The sequence below is a fragment of the Pseudorca crassidens genome, chromosome 8 (assembly GCF_039906515.1).
Source record: "Pseudorca crassidens isolate mPseCra1 chromosome 8, mPseCra1.hap1, whole genome shotgun sequence".
In the NCBI taxonomy this organism is placed as follows: domain Eukaryota; kingdom Metazoa; phylum Chordata; class Mammalia; order Artiodactyla; family Delphinidae; genus Pseudorca; species Pseudorca crassidens.
This window is the reverse complement of record NC_090303.1, coordinates 80,283,010-80,297,274: the sequence shown is the minus strand read 5'-3', so window position 1 is coordinate 80,297,274 and position 14,265 is coordinate 80,283,010. Positions and strand designations below refer to the sequence as shown.

General features: G+C 39.4%; 1 protein-coding gene across 1 annotated transcript; it reads right to left on the bottom strand.

Annotated features, from left to right (window-relative positions):
- Positions 1-4,193: 4,193 nt before the first annotated feature.
- On the bottom strand, positions 4,194-12,203 carry HYAL4 (hyaluronidase 4). Its single transcript, XM_067745557.1, has 3 exons — positions 11,250-12,203; positions 6,537-6,626; positions 4,194-4,595 (listed from the first exon to the last, which is right to left on the bottom strand). The coding sequence occupies exons 1-3, from the start codon at positions 12,201-12,203 to the stop codon at positions 4,194-4,196; spliced, it is 1,446 nt and encodes a 481-aa protein (XP_067601658.1).
- Between the last annotated feature and the right edge of the window lie 2,062 nt (positions 12,204-14,265).

Genomic DNA, 14,265 nt, shown 5'->3' with positions numbered 1-14,265 from the left:
GGGAAATATGGATTGCTAGAATACACACAAATTAAAATCAGTAAATGCTCCTAGGTGGAAAACTGTAGCACCTCATTACACTTAGGTTTACCAACACAGTACAATCTTTAGTAGATTAGAAGTACAACATTTACTATATATTTTGCCTTGACAAAAGAATTGTAAGTAATTTGGGGGTAGCAATATATTTGATTGCAGAAAATTACTTCTTTCAGTAACTGAATAGAACAAAATGCAGTAAGTGGCCTAAATAATGACCTAAGACTTCTACTTTCCAGACACAGAGAATAGAGTACCCTGTTCTAAGTTTGCACAATAAAAGCGGTACTTGAAGTGAAAAATTGATGGTTCCTGGGCTCGCAGAGAGGAACAAAATGTCGAGCTCATAAATGAACGTTCAGTAACATTAAACATTTTCCAAGTTCTTAAGATTAGTAATAAAGACAAAGGAAACAGTAAGTTTATATATTTAGTCCTTTGATAGAAACAAAAATCATAATACTAACATTCACTTTGACACAATATTTTTCCATTATTAAATTTTATTCTATAATTTTAAATTATAACAGAGCTGCTGCTCAAGGTTTAGAATAAGCAAATAACTTAAAATTTGATAGCACTATATATCACTTTATACTTGATGTACATGGCTTAGTAATGGTTTCTTCAGGTTCCCTTTCTTTGATGAGATTATCATTTCCTTGAACTTAGCTGGCTAGTCACATATGGCTTTTACATTTGTATACTTTAGGGTTCCATACCAGTAGATGCTTAATAAATTTTAGATTAGTTTAGCTATCTCCAGGAAGTCTTTCTAAAATGTAATTGGAAATACATTTCTAATGTATAAGATTATGAGTCTCCCTCAATATGATTAGAGAGAAGTCAAAATAAAGCCTAAACAAGACTCTTGTATTTTAAACTTCTTTTGACATCAGCATATAGAGAACATCCTCGTTCCTTTTTAAGCTGAATGCTATCCCATTGTACTATTGAAAGTGCTTGATGATAATCGCTAACATTTGGTTGGGGACTTTTATGTGCCAGGTTTTGTGCTAAGTATTTTATCGACTTGATATGATTAAATCTGTATGAAAGGAAAAAAGATACCATTAGGATCTCCCTTTTGAAAAAGAGAACACGGAAAATTAGAGACGCTGAATACCTTGTTATTGGAAGTTAGGACAATCCCAAGAAGCTGCAGTCATTAAGCAGCTTTAGAGGTGAATTTCCCATCCACCTTGGAGCAGTGAGCCAAGTGAAACAGAGAATCTGTATCTGGAAGATCTGGGGACTGGTTGAACGTAATCAGTAGTCATAGCCCAAATTAATAAAAAATGCATTAAATTCATGGTCAAAAGCTGAATGAATATATTTGGATTCCATTGCGACAAGAGTTATGGTGAAGAGAAAACTCGGCAACTCAGATTCCAGACTGGCCTCTTTTACAAACTGGCTCTTTGACTTTGCCAAGTGATTTATTCTCCTCAGGCCTCAGCTCTTTACAGAGGAGTTAAACTATGTGATTTCAGAGGCTAATGAACTAGGATAAGAATAAAACAATAACACTGGCCAATGACTTTGCAATCACTCTCTCATTCATGTGCAAAGTTAAAAAAAAAAAAACCTGTAACAAACTTATAGCTTCTATTGATTCAGGTTTCTGAATCACTCATTCATTCATTCAAAATATTTGTTGGGCACCTACTATGTGCCAGGCACTGTACCAAGTAGTGTTCTGGCAGTGAACAAAATGAAGTCCTCATTTTCCTAGTTTACATTCTAGTAAAAGAAGACAGAAAATAAGGAAATATTTAACCTATACTATGTCAGTTGGTGATAAATGCTACAGACCGGAGAATAAACAAGGAAGTTGATGGTGAAGGGACGTGTCCAGCCCTTGTGCCCTCTATGCTCTTCCTTGAATACACCAGGCCCACTACCAAATGTGCACTTGCTGAGTCATTTGCCTGAAATACCCTTCCCCCAAATATCCCCATAGCTAACTCTCTATCATTCAAACAGCATCTTCTCAAAGTGACCCAACACATGGAAAATCCCACCCTCCCCCACTCTGCTCTCTTAATTTTTTCGTATACATCTAACATCTGATATAAATTGTTTATTTGTACGTTGAATGTCTGTCTCCCCCAGCAAGAATATGAGTTCTAAGAAGGTAAGGCTCTTTGTTTTGTTCTAGGATATATTTAGTGCCTAATAAGAAGTAATGCTTAATAAATTGATTAATGTACAAATTGATTAATAGGTGAATGAATGAATTAGGAAGATGATACAGAAAGTCTTCTCTGATGAGGTGACTAAATAGTAGAAGCTGGATACTCAAAAATCAAAACTTAAGGAAAATTGCTAATTAGGTTTTGCTACATCCAGTTGATAGACTATTATGTGGTATTAAAATTATTTAAATTATATTTATGAAGACTATGAAATAACATGAAAACTATGATGTATGGTTAAGTGAAAAACACAAGATGCAAAAATATGTGTATATTATTATTTACAACCATGTTTTTAGAAAGTCTTTAGAAGAAAGGCCAGAAAGAAATACACCAAGAGTTACCAGTATATATTATAGAGATTATTGGTGATCTCCATTATTTTTTTCTATTTACAAATTTTCTATAGTGTATTTATATCATCTTTGATATAAAAATAAAATAATGAAAAAATTTAAAAAGTTAACCTACATAATGTTACCTGTATTTTATGGTATTATAAATTTTTTTTGTTTTGTTTGTATTTTACATTTAGAAATTAGACCTTCACAATGTCAGTAACGTCTGACAAGCAGGGACCCAGAGTTGAAAAGGACACACCTGTATTGCAAATGTTTCACAGAAAGACAAAAGAGGCAGAGGAGGAGGTTGAATCAACTCTCATGCCTTCTGTAATAGCATCATACCTGTCTTGAGTTTACCTTCTAAGTAGATCATTTCCAGTAGAAGGAAATCCTGTCAGTTGAAACAGCGGCTCTCAAGAGAACACATGCATAAGTGATTGTACATAGAACATAATATCAGAAAGAGGAAATTGCCCAAGACTGTTTTATCCTAAGTGTCTCCATTACTTTGGTGATCAAGAGAAGATAATTGAAGATTAGCAACATGTATTAATAGCTGAAGTATGCATGGGATGTGTTATCCCATTTATTCCTCAGAATAATTCACTAAGGTAGGAATTATATTAACAAATTTCACTTGAGAAAATGGGGAATATGAATAACTTGCCCAGAGTCACACAACCAGATGGAGAGTGAAACAATGATTCAAATCAGATTCAAACTGACTCTAAAACCACTACTCAAAACTCATATGTGGGGACCAAAATAGCGATAGCACTTCCCAATAGCACTTCCAGGTCCCTTAAATATCATTTATTTTTAAAATTTTTAGTAATGATTTTTGCTTGCTAAAGACACCAACTGCATTTTTATTAACATGGCTCTCCAGTTTCTAGATCTAGAGCAATGTCAGCCTCGGCAAGCATGAGTACTATCCTGAAGCCTTTTGCTGTATTTAGATCACCAGCCTCTGTGAGGGAGGGACTCACGGTGGGTGAGAAAGGCGCCATATTGGAATAGATGTCTTTGCAGTGACTACAGCTCCCCTTGCCTCAGTTCCTGCGCTCTTCTGTTAAGACACATCAGTGACTGGTTCTGCACTCATCGAGCCCAGGCATGGAGAAGAAGCCTGAAGAAGAAGTTTGAACCTAAGGCTGGAACAGGAATTCTGCATTTGGTCCCCTTTGGTGGACCAGGTGACCAGGTCACACCCTGAGGTGAGCCCATTTGTTAAATCAGATAACCGCATAGGAATCTGTCCTTAAATAAGTTGCTAGCTGGAAAACCAGTCTTTGAAATCAATCATTTAATATTTATACTTTTATGTATCTATGTTCATATGAAGACTAAAATATATTCGTTTTAGGTTAAATACAACTTAAACATTCCAGTAAGGAAGAAGAATGCATTGATTTCACTCCTGGATCTGGTTTCTTAGCCAAATCGGAGCCAAATGAAGTAATACGTTTCCTGTTTATGTTAAGTGACACACGTGTCTACTTACAATACCTCTCAATGGATTTCATGTGAGAAAAAGATTGTTGTAAGTTTCATCTCTTCCCTAAGTGACGACTCTAGAGGCCAAACTTCATTCCCTTTAAACTCAGTTATCTCACAACTGAATGCTTTGATAACCTGCAGAAACCAGCAGATACAATGTGATTAGGGAGCCAGAAAAAGAGGAAACCGCAGAGCAGCCGTCAGCCATCCTCATTTCTCTGCAATCAGCCCCTTCGTATCCCTGATAACAATGACAGGAGAATCTCTTCGCCAGCACCGCCAGGTCTGTATCAGATGCTTTGCCTTTCACAGTAAATTCTCCATCCTCGGAGGCCTCTATGTGGTAACTTGCAGGGTTCAAGTGAAGGTAATCGGGCGTTTTCCACACCTTCCTTACGCATCTCCCATTATTCCTGCAGAGGTGAGAGCTGCACACCTCAGCGGCTCTGGTCACGTTGACTATGTAGCTCCCTAAATCAGAACTCACAAACTGCTTCACCTTTGTACAGTTGCCCTAGAAAGGTAGAAGCAAACGGGATTTAGTGCTTTTTCTGGTACTGGTAGGGTTAGAGCATCTAGATCCACAAGGCAGCTCTTTGGACTTGATTGAAACTTAATGGCTTGGTTCCAGCCCATGAACTCTTAGGTTCAAGTGCTGTAATACAGGGGACCCAGATCAGCAAAATGAGAGGTGGTTGCGACAGGAGATGGAGAATATGTTACCATAGGCTATCTGAACTTGCAAATGGGCCCCAGCCTCAGCATATATGACCTTGCCTTCTTTCAGTTTACATCCTTTATTTCCTCCTTCTAGATCCCAAGTTAATGGGTGTGAGAAAAAGAGGAACAAACCCAAATTGAGAAATCGTGCCAGAGTTGCTGTCCTCTGGCCACCTTTCAGGTGTGTGTGTCTTTCAGGCTTGTGTTAGAACCTGAATCATCATGTTCTACCAAATTGTTGTTGACTGTCAGCCTGAGCCTTCTGGATTTTCCTGTTAATTATGCTCAAATACCGACTGCCCTGGGATCTAGCCCCCTCTAAACAATTCAAAGACAGGAAAGCCTGGAAGGCTGACCAGGTCATTTGTGTGTGGTTCCTATTGTGTGTTCTAAACAGAGGCCACCTGGTTGTGCACTCAGCTTCCTGAGGATGCTCTTCTCAGGAGCCACATGGGCTGGAGGGGAAATGTCGCACCTGGAGACTCAGGTACTGATCCTCAGTTTCTACCTAATTCTCATGTGTGGACAGAGGAGACTTTTTAACTTTATATTGTCACAAACAGTTTCATGAACAATGTCTTGGTAGCAACAAATTGAGCCTGTGAAATTCTAAGAAAAATATCAGATCACCATGAACTTGCAAAAAATTCAATTTAACAAAAAGCATTGAGGGCTTCCCTGGTTGCAGAGTGATTAAGAATCCGCCTGCCAGTGCAGGGGGCACGGGTTCAAGCCCTGGTCTGGGAAGATCCCACATGCCGCAGAGCAACTAAGTTCATGCGCCACAACTACTGAGCCTGAGCTCTAGAGCCTGTGAGTCAAAACTACTGAGCCTACACGCCACAACTGCTGATGCCTGCACGCCTAGAGCCCATGCTCTGCAACAAGAGAAGCCACCACAATGAGAAGCCTGTGCACCACAACGAAGAGTAGCCCCTGCTCGCCGCAACTAGAGAAAACCCATATGCAGCAACAAAGACCCAACACAGCAATAAATAAATAAATAAAAGCATTGAGGATACAAGTATTATAATTCAAGGCAAAATGCAGTACACTATAGGGATATAAACAAACAACATCTGGAAATACAGAAGAGATTGTGATTAATGTGGATTGGAGAAAAGTAGGAAGACTTCTTGGAGTAGATAGTGTTTGAGCGGGAAGAAATTCAAAGAGACATAACTCATATTTTAAATGCTATTAATTTTCAGCTAATTTCTCCATAGAAGAAAAATAAGTTCAATATAGATATTAAAAATTACCATCTGATTCCACTTCTCTAAATATGATATCATACATTTTATGTAATGGCTAAATGCAAGGGCTCCAAAGTCATACCATCTGTGGTTAGTGCCAGCTCCACCACTAGCTAGCCTAACTGTTACCCTAGTTAGATTTCCTTTCTTGTTTCCTCATCTATAAATGAGGATGCTAGTCCCTACCTCATAAGGGTTATTATGATCAGGAAGTGAGCAAATCCGAAACCAAAAGGCACTTAGCACAATCCTAGCATAGAGTAAATATTCAACAATCGTCAGTATTATGATTACTATCTGAACCAAAGCTAAACTTCATGGAGCTCCTTCTATGTATCAGGTGCTGATTTGGACTTTAATTCTAAAGCCGGTTTACTATGGGAGACCTGAGAGCTCTGATTAGAGTAAGTTCTATAGGAAAACAGAGCAAATAATGTAAATATTGTAATATTAACTATACCGCCAAGGTACTGTCTTACCTCAGATGAAGTCAAATTCATGTCTCCCCAGATAACGATGCCTGCAGCTCCCAAGGCAGCACTTTCTCCAATAGTACTGATTAGGTCTTGCTAGAATGAAGAGAGTTCATTACACTGTATTGAACAACCTGCCAGGGATTAGGATTGGAGGCTAAATTCAATATAATACATGAAACTATTCTCCAGTTTCTTAGAGTAAAGCAAATGTTAAATGAACTGGGGCTCAGAAATTTCACTCTATAATCATATAAAAACATATTAAATACATATTTTTAAACTTATATTTTGCCAAACAGGACATTACTTTTAAACAATTAGCCTGTAAATAGCCACTAAAAGTTGTTTAATTGAAGTTAGCTAGGAGTATACACATACAAACCAGCTATGAGTATACGACCTGGAAACAGAATCCAAAAGTTTTCCTTCTCTAAATGTGACGACTGCCTTGCATTCATCTTAGCCAAGTTCCCTTCCCAGTATGCAACACTCTCCTGAGAACTTTGCCTCTGCAGTGACTTGGAAGGCTTTTGGGTCATTTGGATTCCCAGGATAGGCAAAGGAGCACAGTGTTAAGGGCCCCGCGGGATCCGATTTGATCCAGCCCTTATATTTGGTCCCTGAAATTATTTGTATTTAAGTTTAAACTACCTGATTTAATTGGCTTTACTTATGATTCTTCCAGTCACGGTAAGGCTGCCGGGATTTTTCTCAATATGGTTAAGATAGATGAAAACTAAATTTCAGCAGGGAGAATTTTGGTTTTGTAATCCTAAAGGATTATTGTTTTAGTGTTTAAAGATTAACATGAATCTAGGTCATTTCAGAGGGAAATTAAAAGTTGAATGTGTGCAGTTGGTTTCCTAAATAAAGTTTCTGCAGTTGATTTTCTAAATAAGTTTCTTATTTTTTTTAAAATAAATTTATTTATTTACTTATGGCTGTGTTGGGTCTTCGTTGCTGTGCGTGGGCTTTCTCTGGTTGCGGTGAGCCAGGGCTACTCTTCGTTGAGGTGCGCGGGCTTCTTATTGCGGTGGCTTCTCTTGTTGCAGAGCACGGGATCTAGGCGCACGGGCTTCAGTAGTTGTGGCACATGGGCTCAGTAGTTGTGGCTCGTGAGCTCTAGAGCACAAGGCTCAGTAGTTGTGGCGCACGGGCTTAATTGCTCCGCGGCAGGTGGGATCTTACAGGTTATTGATCCATATTCAGTAAGTACGGAAACTACAGATGTTTGTGGTAAAAGCCACAGCTTCTGAGGTTGATATCAGGAGGGAACGTTAGTTTCTTTCCAACGTGTCCTTTAGCGTCATTATCAAAGAGAGTTTATTGGGACTGATTCAAAATGGCAAGTCTTCTAGCATGTGTTGACTAGAGGTAAGGAGTCACTAGCAGATATTTAGGCAAATTCCTCTAACAAATTAGCCCACCGTCACCTAGCTGAGAGCAGGGTGCTGGATGAAACACAGAACAGCTATGCTTGGGGAGCCAAAAAATCAGGGTACTACTCAGTGAGGGAAGTCACAGGTAAGATGTCACTAGGAGTAAATTGGGACCACCTGAGCGCATAAGCCACATGAAAGGAGAAATAAAGGAAGAGCACCTGATGTAATAGCAACACATCTTCCAGGTCCCAGCCTGGTGTAAGGGAGGCTTGCCCTACCCATGATTCTTGGCTCAAATCAAGATTTTGGAAGTTAAGAGTAGGAGCACCCAGAGGACTCATTCTTTACCCTTGGGTTTCAGTCCCTGAAGCTTTACCACAGTGCGTGTAAGTAAGGAGCCCACTGTGGGGGGCTGGAGCATCACTAATGTGCTCCCTTTGTGTGTTATCAGAGGGAATATGAATTAATTACAGGGGAAAACATCTTTAAACCTATAGTCAAGAAAACCCCTTTCATTATTTTTTAAAAGCATAGTATCAACAATATCTAAATTGCATTTATATATGTGGTATAGGCAACCTACTGTGTGAAATGAGGCTTTATAGCCCGCATATGATTCCCCCAAGCTATGGTTGCTGACTGAAATTTCATTCTTACATATTCCCCTTTCAAGTTTAAGACTCTGATACTTGTTAAAAAGTGTTATCTATACCACATATATTTCTGTAGTGCTTTAAATGTTCATTTTTATCTTCTTATTTGGTTTTCATAATATTTCTCCTAAGTAGATAAGGCAGGTAATATTGTGCCATTTTGTAGATTAAGACAATGAGGCACTGAGGTCTGGAGAGGTTGAGAGATTTGGTACTTATTGGTAAGTTGTTTTTCTAATCTTAATTATATGCGTGTGTACGCACACAAACATTTTAAAATGCAGATATCTTTGGGAAGGCAGAAATGGAAGCCATTACTAGTATTTACAATTTGGTATAAGTGAATATCACGTTTTAAAAAGTTTGTGGGCAGGTTTTTATTGAGGATGGAATAAAATGGTGGTTTGATGGTGTAAAATATGTGGAAATGCCTTGCCTTTCAGAAAGTTTACAGAATGATACCACGAGACTAACAAAGAAAATTGTTTCTAGGTGAGACCCTAACTGTTGTTCCTTCTTCCCTTAGAGGGAACAGAAATGTTTCTGAGGCTGTAGCTGTTCAAGAAGGAGCTTACCGTTGGCTTGCAGAATGTGCAGAAGGCACCAGTAGTTTAAACTAATCTATTGAAATGAACACTTTGTCCTTTAAAGTTGATTGTTTCTTCCAAAAGTAAATTTGTTATCACTAAAGAAAGGAACTTGTTTGAGCCAAACACAGAAAAGCAAAAGAAGTTTCATAGAGGAAGGTGGTATTTAACTTTCAATTCTAGAGTCAAGACTATTTTATAAAGATGTAGATAACTTTTTTACACCTTCCAAATAGTGTTAGTTTCCTACCATTCTCAATCAGTTGTTGCTGATTTTTCTGGGTAGTATTAATATCAGTTCACAAGACAGAATTTTTTTTTTTTTTTTTTTTGCGGTATGCGGGCCCCTCACCGCTGTGGCTTCTCCCATTGCGGAGCACAGGCTCTGGACGCACAGGCTCAGTGGCCATGGCTCATGGGCCCAGCCGCTCCGCGGCATGTGCGATCTTCCCAGACCGGGGCACGAACCCGTGTCCCCTGCATTGGCAGGTGGACTCTCAACCACTGCGCCACCAGGGAAGCCCCACAAGACAGAATTTTTATCTTTACTCATCTCATCAGTGGCCTCAGAGGCACAGCATTTACCAAATCCTGATGCATTTGTGTCATTTCTCCCTCTGAGGAGTAAGCTCTACTCTCTGTCTGCTCCACAGATACCTACTGCTCATGGTAGAGTCCTCACTGGGGTGTTTCCTGAGTCTCCTTTGGATACTTCATACTCAGAACATCTTTATATTTTGATACATGCTGGCAAATTGAAACTTGTTATAGTGGAGAAAAAAGAAAGGTGATCAACCCCTAGTGTGCAGCAATATCTTAAAATACCTCTGCATCACAAACGTGAAGGTCTGAACAAGGCTCAAGTCTATTCATAATCACACATAATTATCCAAGTCCAAAGGTTAGGGTAGCATCTTTGAAATTTTTGTCTCTACAAGTTTCCATTTCAGTGACTAGAGTAGTAAAGGGAAAGTAAGGGAGAGAAAATTGGGCTGAAAGTTCATCTATCTTAAAAGCTACACTCACAGTTTGTGTGAGGTCTTTGGCTGCATATATGACTTAAGTAAAATAAACAGAATAAAACTTCTATATGTAAGTTTTAACCTAGGGTTATGAAACCATCTACTAGTGATGAATTTACTATTGAATTTAGAAACTCACACCACTCTTACCAACTTTCCACTAATTGTGGTCATAGAGACAAGAATAAACCAGATGGTTAAATCTATAGGGGTCACCTACTTTTAGCAGATTTGTAACTCCCTTATTCCTTAAAAAATTATTTTTAATTGTGTGAAAAAAACACATAAAATTTACTATCTTAGGTATTTCTGAGTATATTCATGTTGTTGTGCCTCCCTTATATCTTTTATAAAACCTGCTATTGTGCCTTAAAAAGAAAACACTATTTTCCTCTTAAGATTTTTTTTTTTTTTTTTTTCGGTACGCGGGCCTCTCCCTGTTGTGGCCTCTCCCGTTGCGGAGCACGGGCTCCAGACGCGCAGGCTCCAGACGCGCAGGCTCAGCGGCCATGGCTCACGGGCCCAGCCTCTCCGCAGCATGTGGGATCTTCCCGGACTGGGGCACGAACCCGCGTCCCCTGCATCGGCAGGCGGACTCTCAACCAACCACTGCGCCACCAGGGAAGCCCTCCTCTTAAGATTTTTAACAATGAGGCCAGCAGCAGAAATGTCTACAATTCTACTTCCACACGTATGAGCAAACTACTCCATTTTAAAACCTCCTCTCTGTTTTCCCAACCTGTTCACCCCCAATTGTTTCAGTAACCTTCGCAAGAGGCCAGTTGTAAGGGAACACAATCAAGGTTGGGGAGCGGGAAGTAGTTGCTGACATTGCACTTTAACCCCTTCCCTCCTTACTTTGCTCCTTGAAAGACAAATAATAAATGAGATAATCAAAATTCAGTCTGTACAAATGAAGAATCTGAGTGATTGACTACTCACAGGAAGAATTATGCTCCTATCTAATGGACCACTATTCTGGAATCCTTTAAAGAACATAATTAGCAAAGAAATGTCTCTTTTAGAGATAAGAGGAAATCTCCTTATCTTTGTCAAGGGGTATCTTTCTTACCTTAGAAAGAAAAAATAAAGGTTGGTCTGTGTAGCCTAACCTTGTGTAGACGAACACAGGCAGAGCATAATCATGGGATGTCATGGTGGAGATCCTCAAGGATTCATGCACCCGAAATTGCGAGAAACGCAAAATGTTTTTGCTGTCTCCAAGAGATTTCCTGACACCGATAGAAGGATATAAAGCAGCACTGCTGTTCCAGAGCCAAGAGAGCTCATTGTTCCTCAAAACTTCTTCTTCTGGGCATGACCCAGTATAGTTTGGGGCATAAACATTATAATTGTGGCAATCAGGATATAAATAGTAACCCCAAAGGCCCTTGGGTCTGCTCTTAATTCCCAGTTCGATGGTTTCCTTCATAAAAGCTTTTGCACTTTCTTCAAAGGTTGCTTTGGCTAAATATTCAATATCAGCAGCTGATACATTCTCTTGCATCTCAGAAATAAGCTTTCTTGATTTCTGTCTGTAGACATCTTTTGTGTTCCAGTTCCTGGCCCACTGGGGTCGCCAATATTCCCAGTCTATAACGGCAAGTCCACTGAAATCTTCAGAAGGGATGTAATAATTAATATCTTGGTCAGCTTTTTCCAGATGTACCTGCAAACTTATGTTCTGGGGGAGACCCCCATTAATGGGAACTCCCTGGGATGTATACCATGGATAGTATCCCAGTCTGTTGACATAAAATATAGTGACATTTTGCCCCCTGGCCCTGGCCAGTGGACTTCCAATCACCTGAAACATTTTCAAATTTAGTCTTAAATTATATTTTATCAAGCACTGATCTGTTGGAGCATTCCAGGCAGCTATAAAAGGTTTCCTTTGATAAATTGGAAGTTGGGCAGGTTTTAGGGAAGAGATAGACTTCAGAATGAAAAGTATGGGCAGCCATGATGTGAGATGTATTGGTTGAACAACACAAAACCTTAGTTGTCCTTCAGATAATGGTTTCATGATAAGATAAAAATCTTCTCTTCTGCTTTAATGCACTCTGGAAGACCTGAGGAGAGATTCAATTTTCTGTTAACGATAATTTTGAGGAAAAAGAGTCAAATGTTGGCTGGATATTATTATAGTTCTTATCTATTTACATCTTTAAGTACATTTTAGTTAAAGGTCTTAAAGATCCCTATAAATAAATTGAGATAGAAGTGAGTGCAGTGACCTAACTTCTATTCAGGGGGAAGCAATGCAACTCAACAAACATCATGGAGCATCAGATGCTGTGTCCAGAATACAAAATGAATAAGATGTGGTCCTTGCCCTCAAAAAAGCTCATGATCAAATAAAGATGTAAAAGAGTATTCACTACCATTTTGGAAAACTCATGAAATCCCAGGCTCAGTGCTTACTTCCTGAATAAATATTTATCTCATTTAATTTTGTAATACCTTTTTATTATTTCATTCAATAAGCCAGATGTCTGGTTGCTTTCCCAGGCTTCCTTGCCGCTAGGGTACTTGTATGTGACCACGGACAGGACAATTAGATGCAGCCCACTCTAGACTTTGAATTGAGATCTTGGGAATCAAAGTGGCTAAAAGGTGGTGGTGCCCGTGATAACAGAAATTCCAGAAATGCCGGGAGTGGCAGTGCCTGTCAGGGCACCCACAATCTGATACCCATGGTGTTGATGTTAAGTGGCAGCATTGCCCTCATGGAATAGCACTCTTCTGCGCAGACCAGAGAGGTTTTGTTTTGGTTGCTTACAACCAGGAACTCTGACAGAGATGCTTTCCATGCAATCTGTGGCTTGTGAGTACTTCCTCCAGCAAAGGTGATCACTGTGGGCAGCATGTTGTATGTAATTATCATTTTTAACCACCAGGTGTCACCAGGCAAACCTTATAGCATTTCTCAGGCCTAGGACACAGAGGTAAACAAAAATTATAAGTAATCTGTAAAATTTTATTCAGTGACATTAAGAAGTCCTAAGTTATATATAAAATATTAGTTGGGGATATACACAAAATACCACTTTTTAAAGCTATGGAGGTAGATATTTTCCTCAGTCATTCACAGAATAAATATCTGTATCCTTCCACAATGCAAAGATGAGTAAGATTACTTAGTAACATGAAATCTACTGAACGTATAAATTATGGTTTGAAGAGAACAGTATTTTCAAGGGAGTATAATTTTATGAGTACAATAAGAATTGCGGTCCTCAAAACTGCCTCTTATCTTTGAATGTTTTTATCATATTCTGCCTCAGGGTAAGAAAAATGGATGTGCATAAGGTGTTCATTCACAGAAAAACATTTTTTCTTTGAATTTAAAATTCAGTTTATGTTAGAGAAGGCTACGTATGTATACAAAAAAAATCTATTCTCCCAGAACACTTCCTGCTTTGGGTTTCATGCAAAACATAGTTTTCCACTGATTATTGTTTCCCTTTTGGTTAGTCTCCTCATCACTGCCACAGAAAGTCCTCATTCATTTACTACAAAGTTACCAAGTGGTTCTGTTCTACTATCCTGGAACATTGTTATTCTCCTTTCTCCAGTAAATGGTAGGTGCACTTTCCACGGCAGGTGGCAGGCAGAGCTCCTGATAAAATGTGCAGGTGCACAACCAATACAGGCGAAATAAACAAGGGAAATCCAGTGCCTGTGTCTTCTATTTGCTGTATGCCTTGGGTTTCTGCTTCCCACGCAGGTTTGTCACGGCGTTGGTGCCCCCTCTCTCACTCTCCTAGTTAAGCATGGCTTGCTGGGAGGAGAGTCCCTCGCTCTGCACCTCCCAGACAATCTTTTCAGTCCCCTGCCCCCGCTGCGCTATCATTAGCTGTGTGCTTCTCCCACCCTCTTTCCTTCACCAGGGAACCTCCGCAGGCCTGCCAATGGCTTCAGAATCCCTCTAAAACCCTTTCCGTCATCCTACCCAGGCCATCAAAATCCCCACTGCCAAGCTCTACCTGTATCTTGACTAGTTGTCACAGCATAACAATCTCTGAATTATCCACACTTAACCATGAGTCACCAGTAGCACTTTCCTTGTCTTTTTCCCTTCCCCA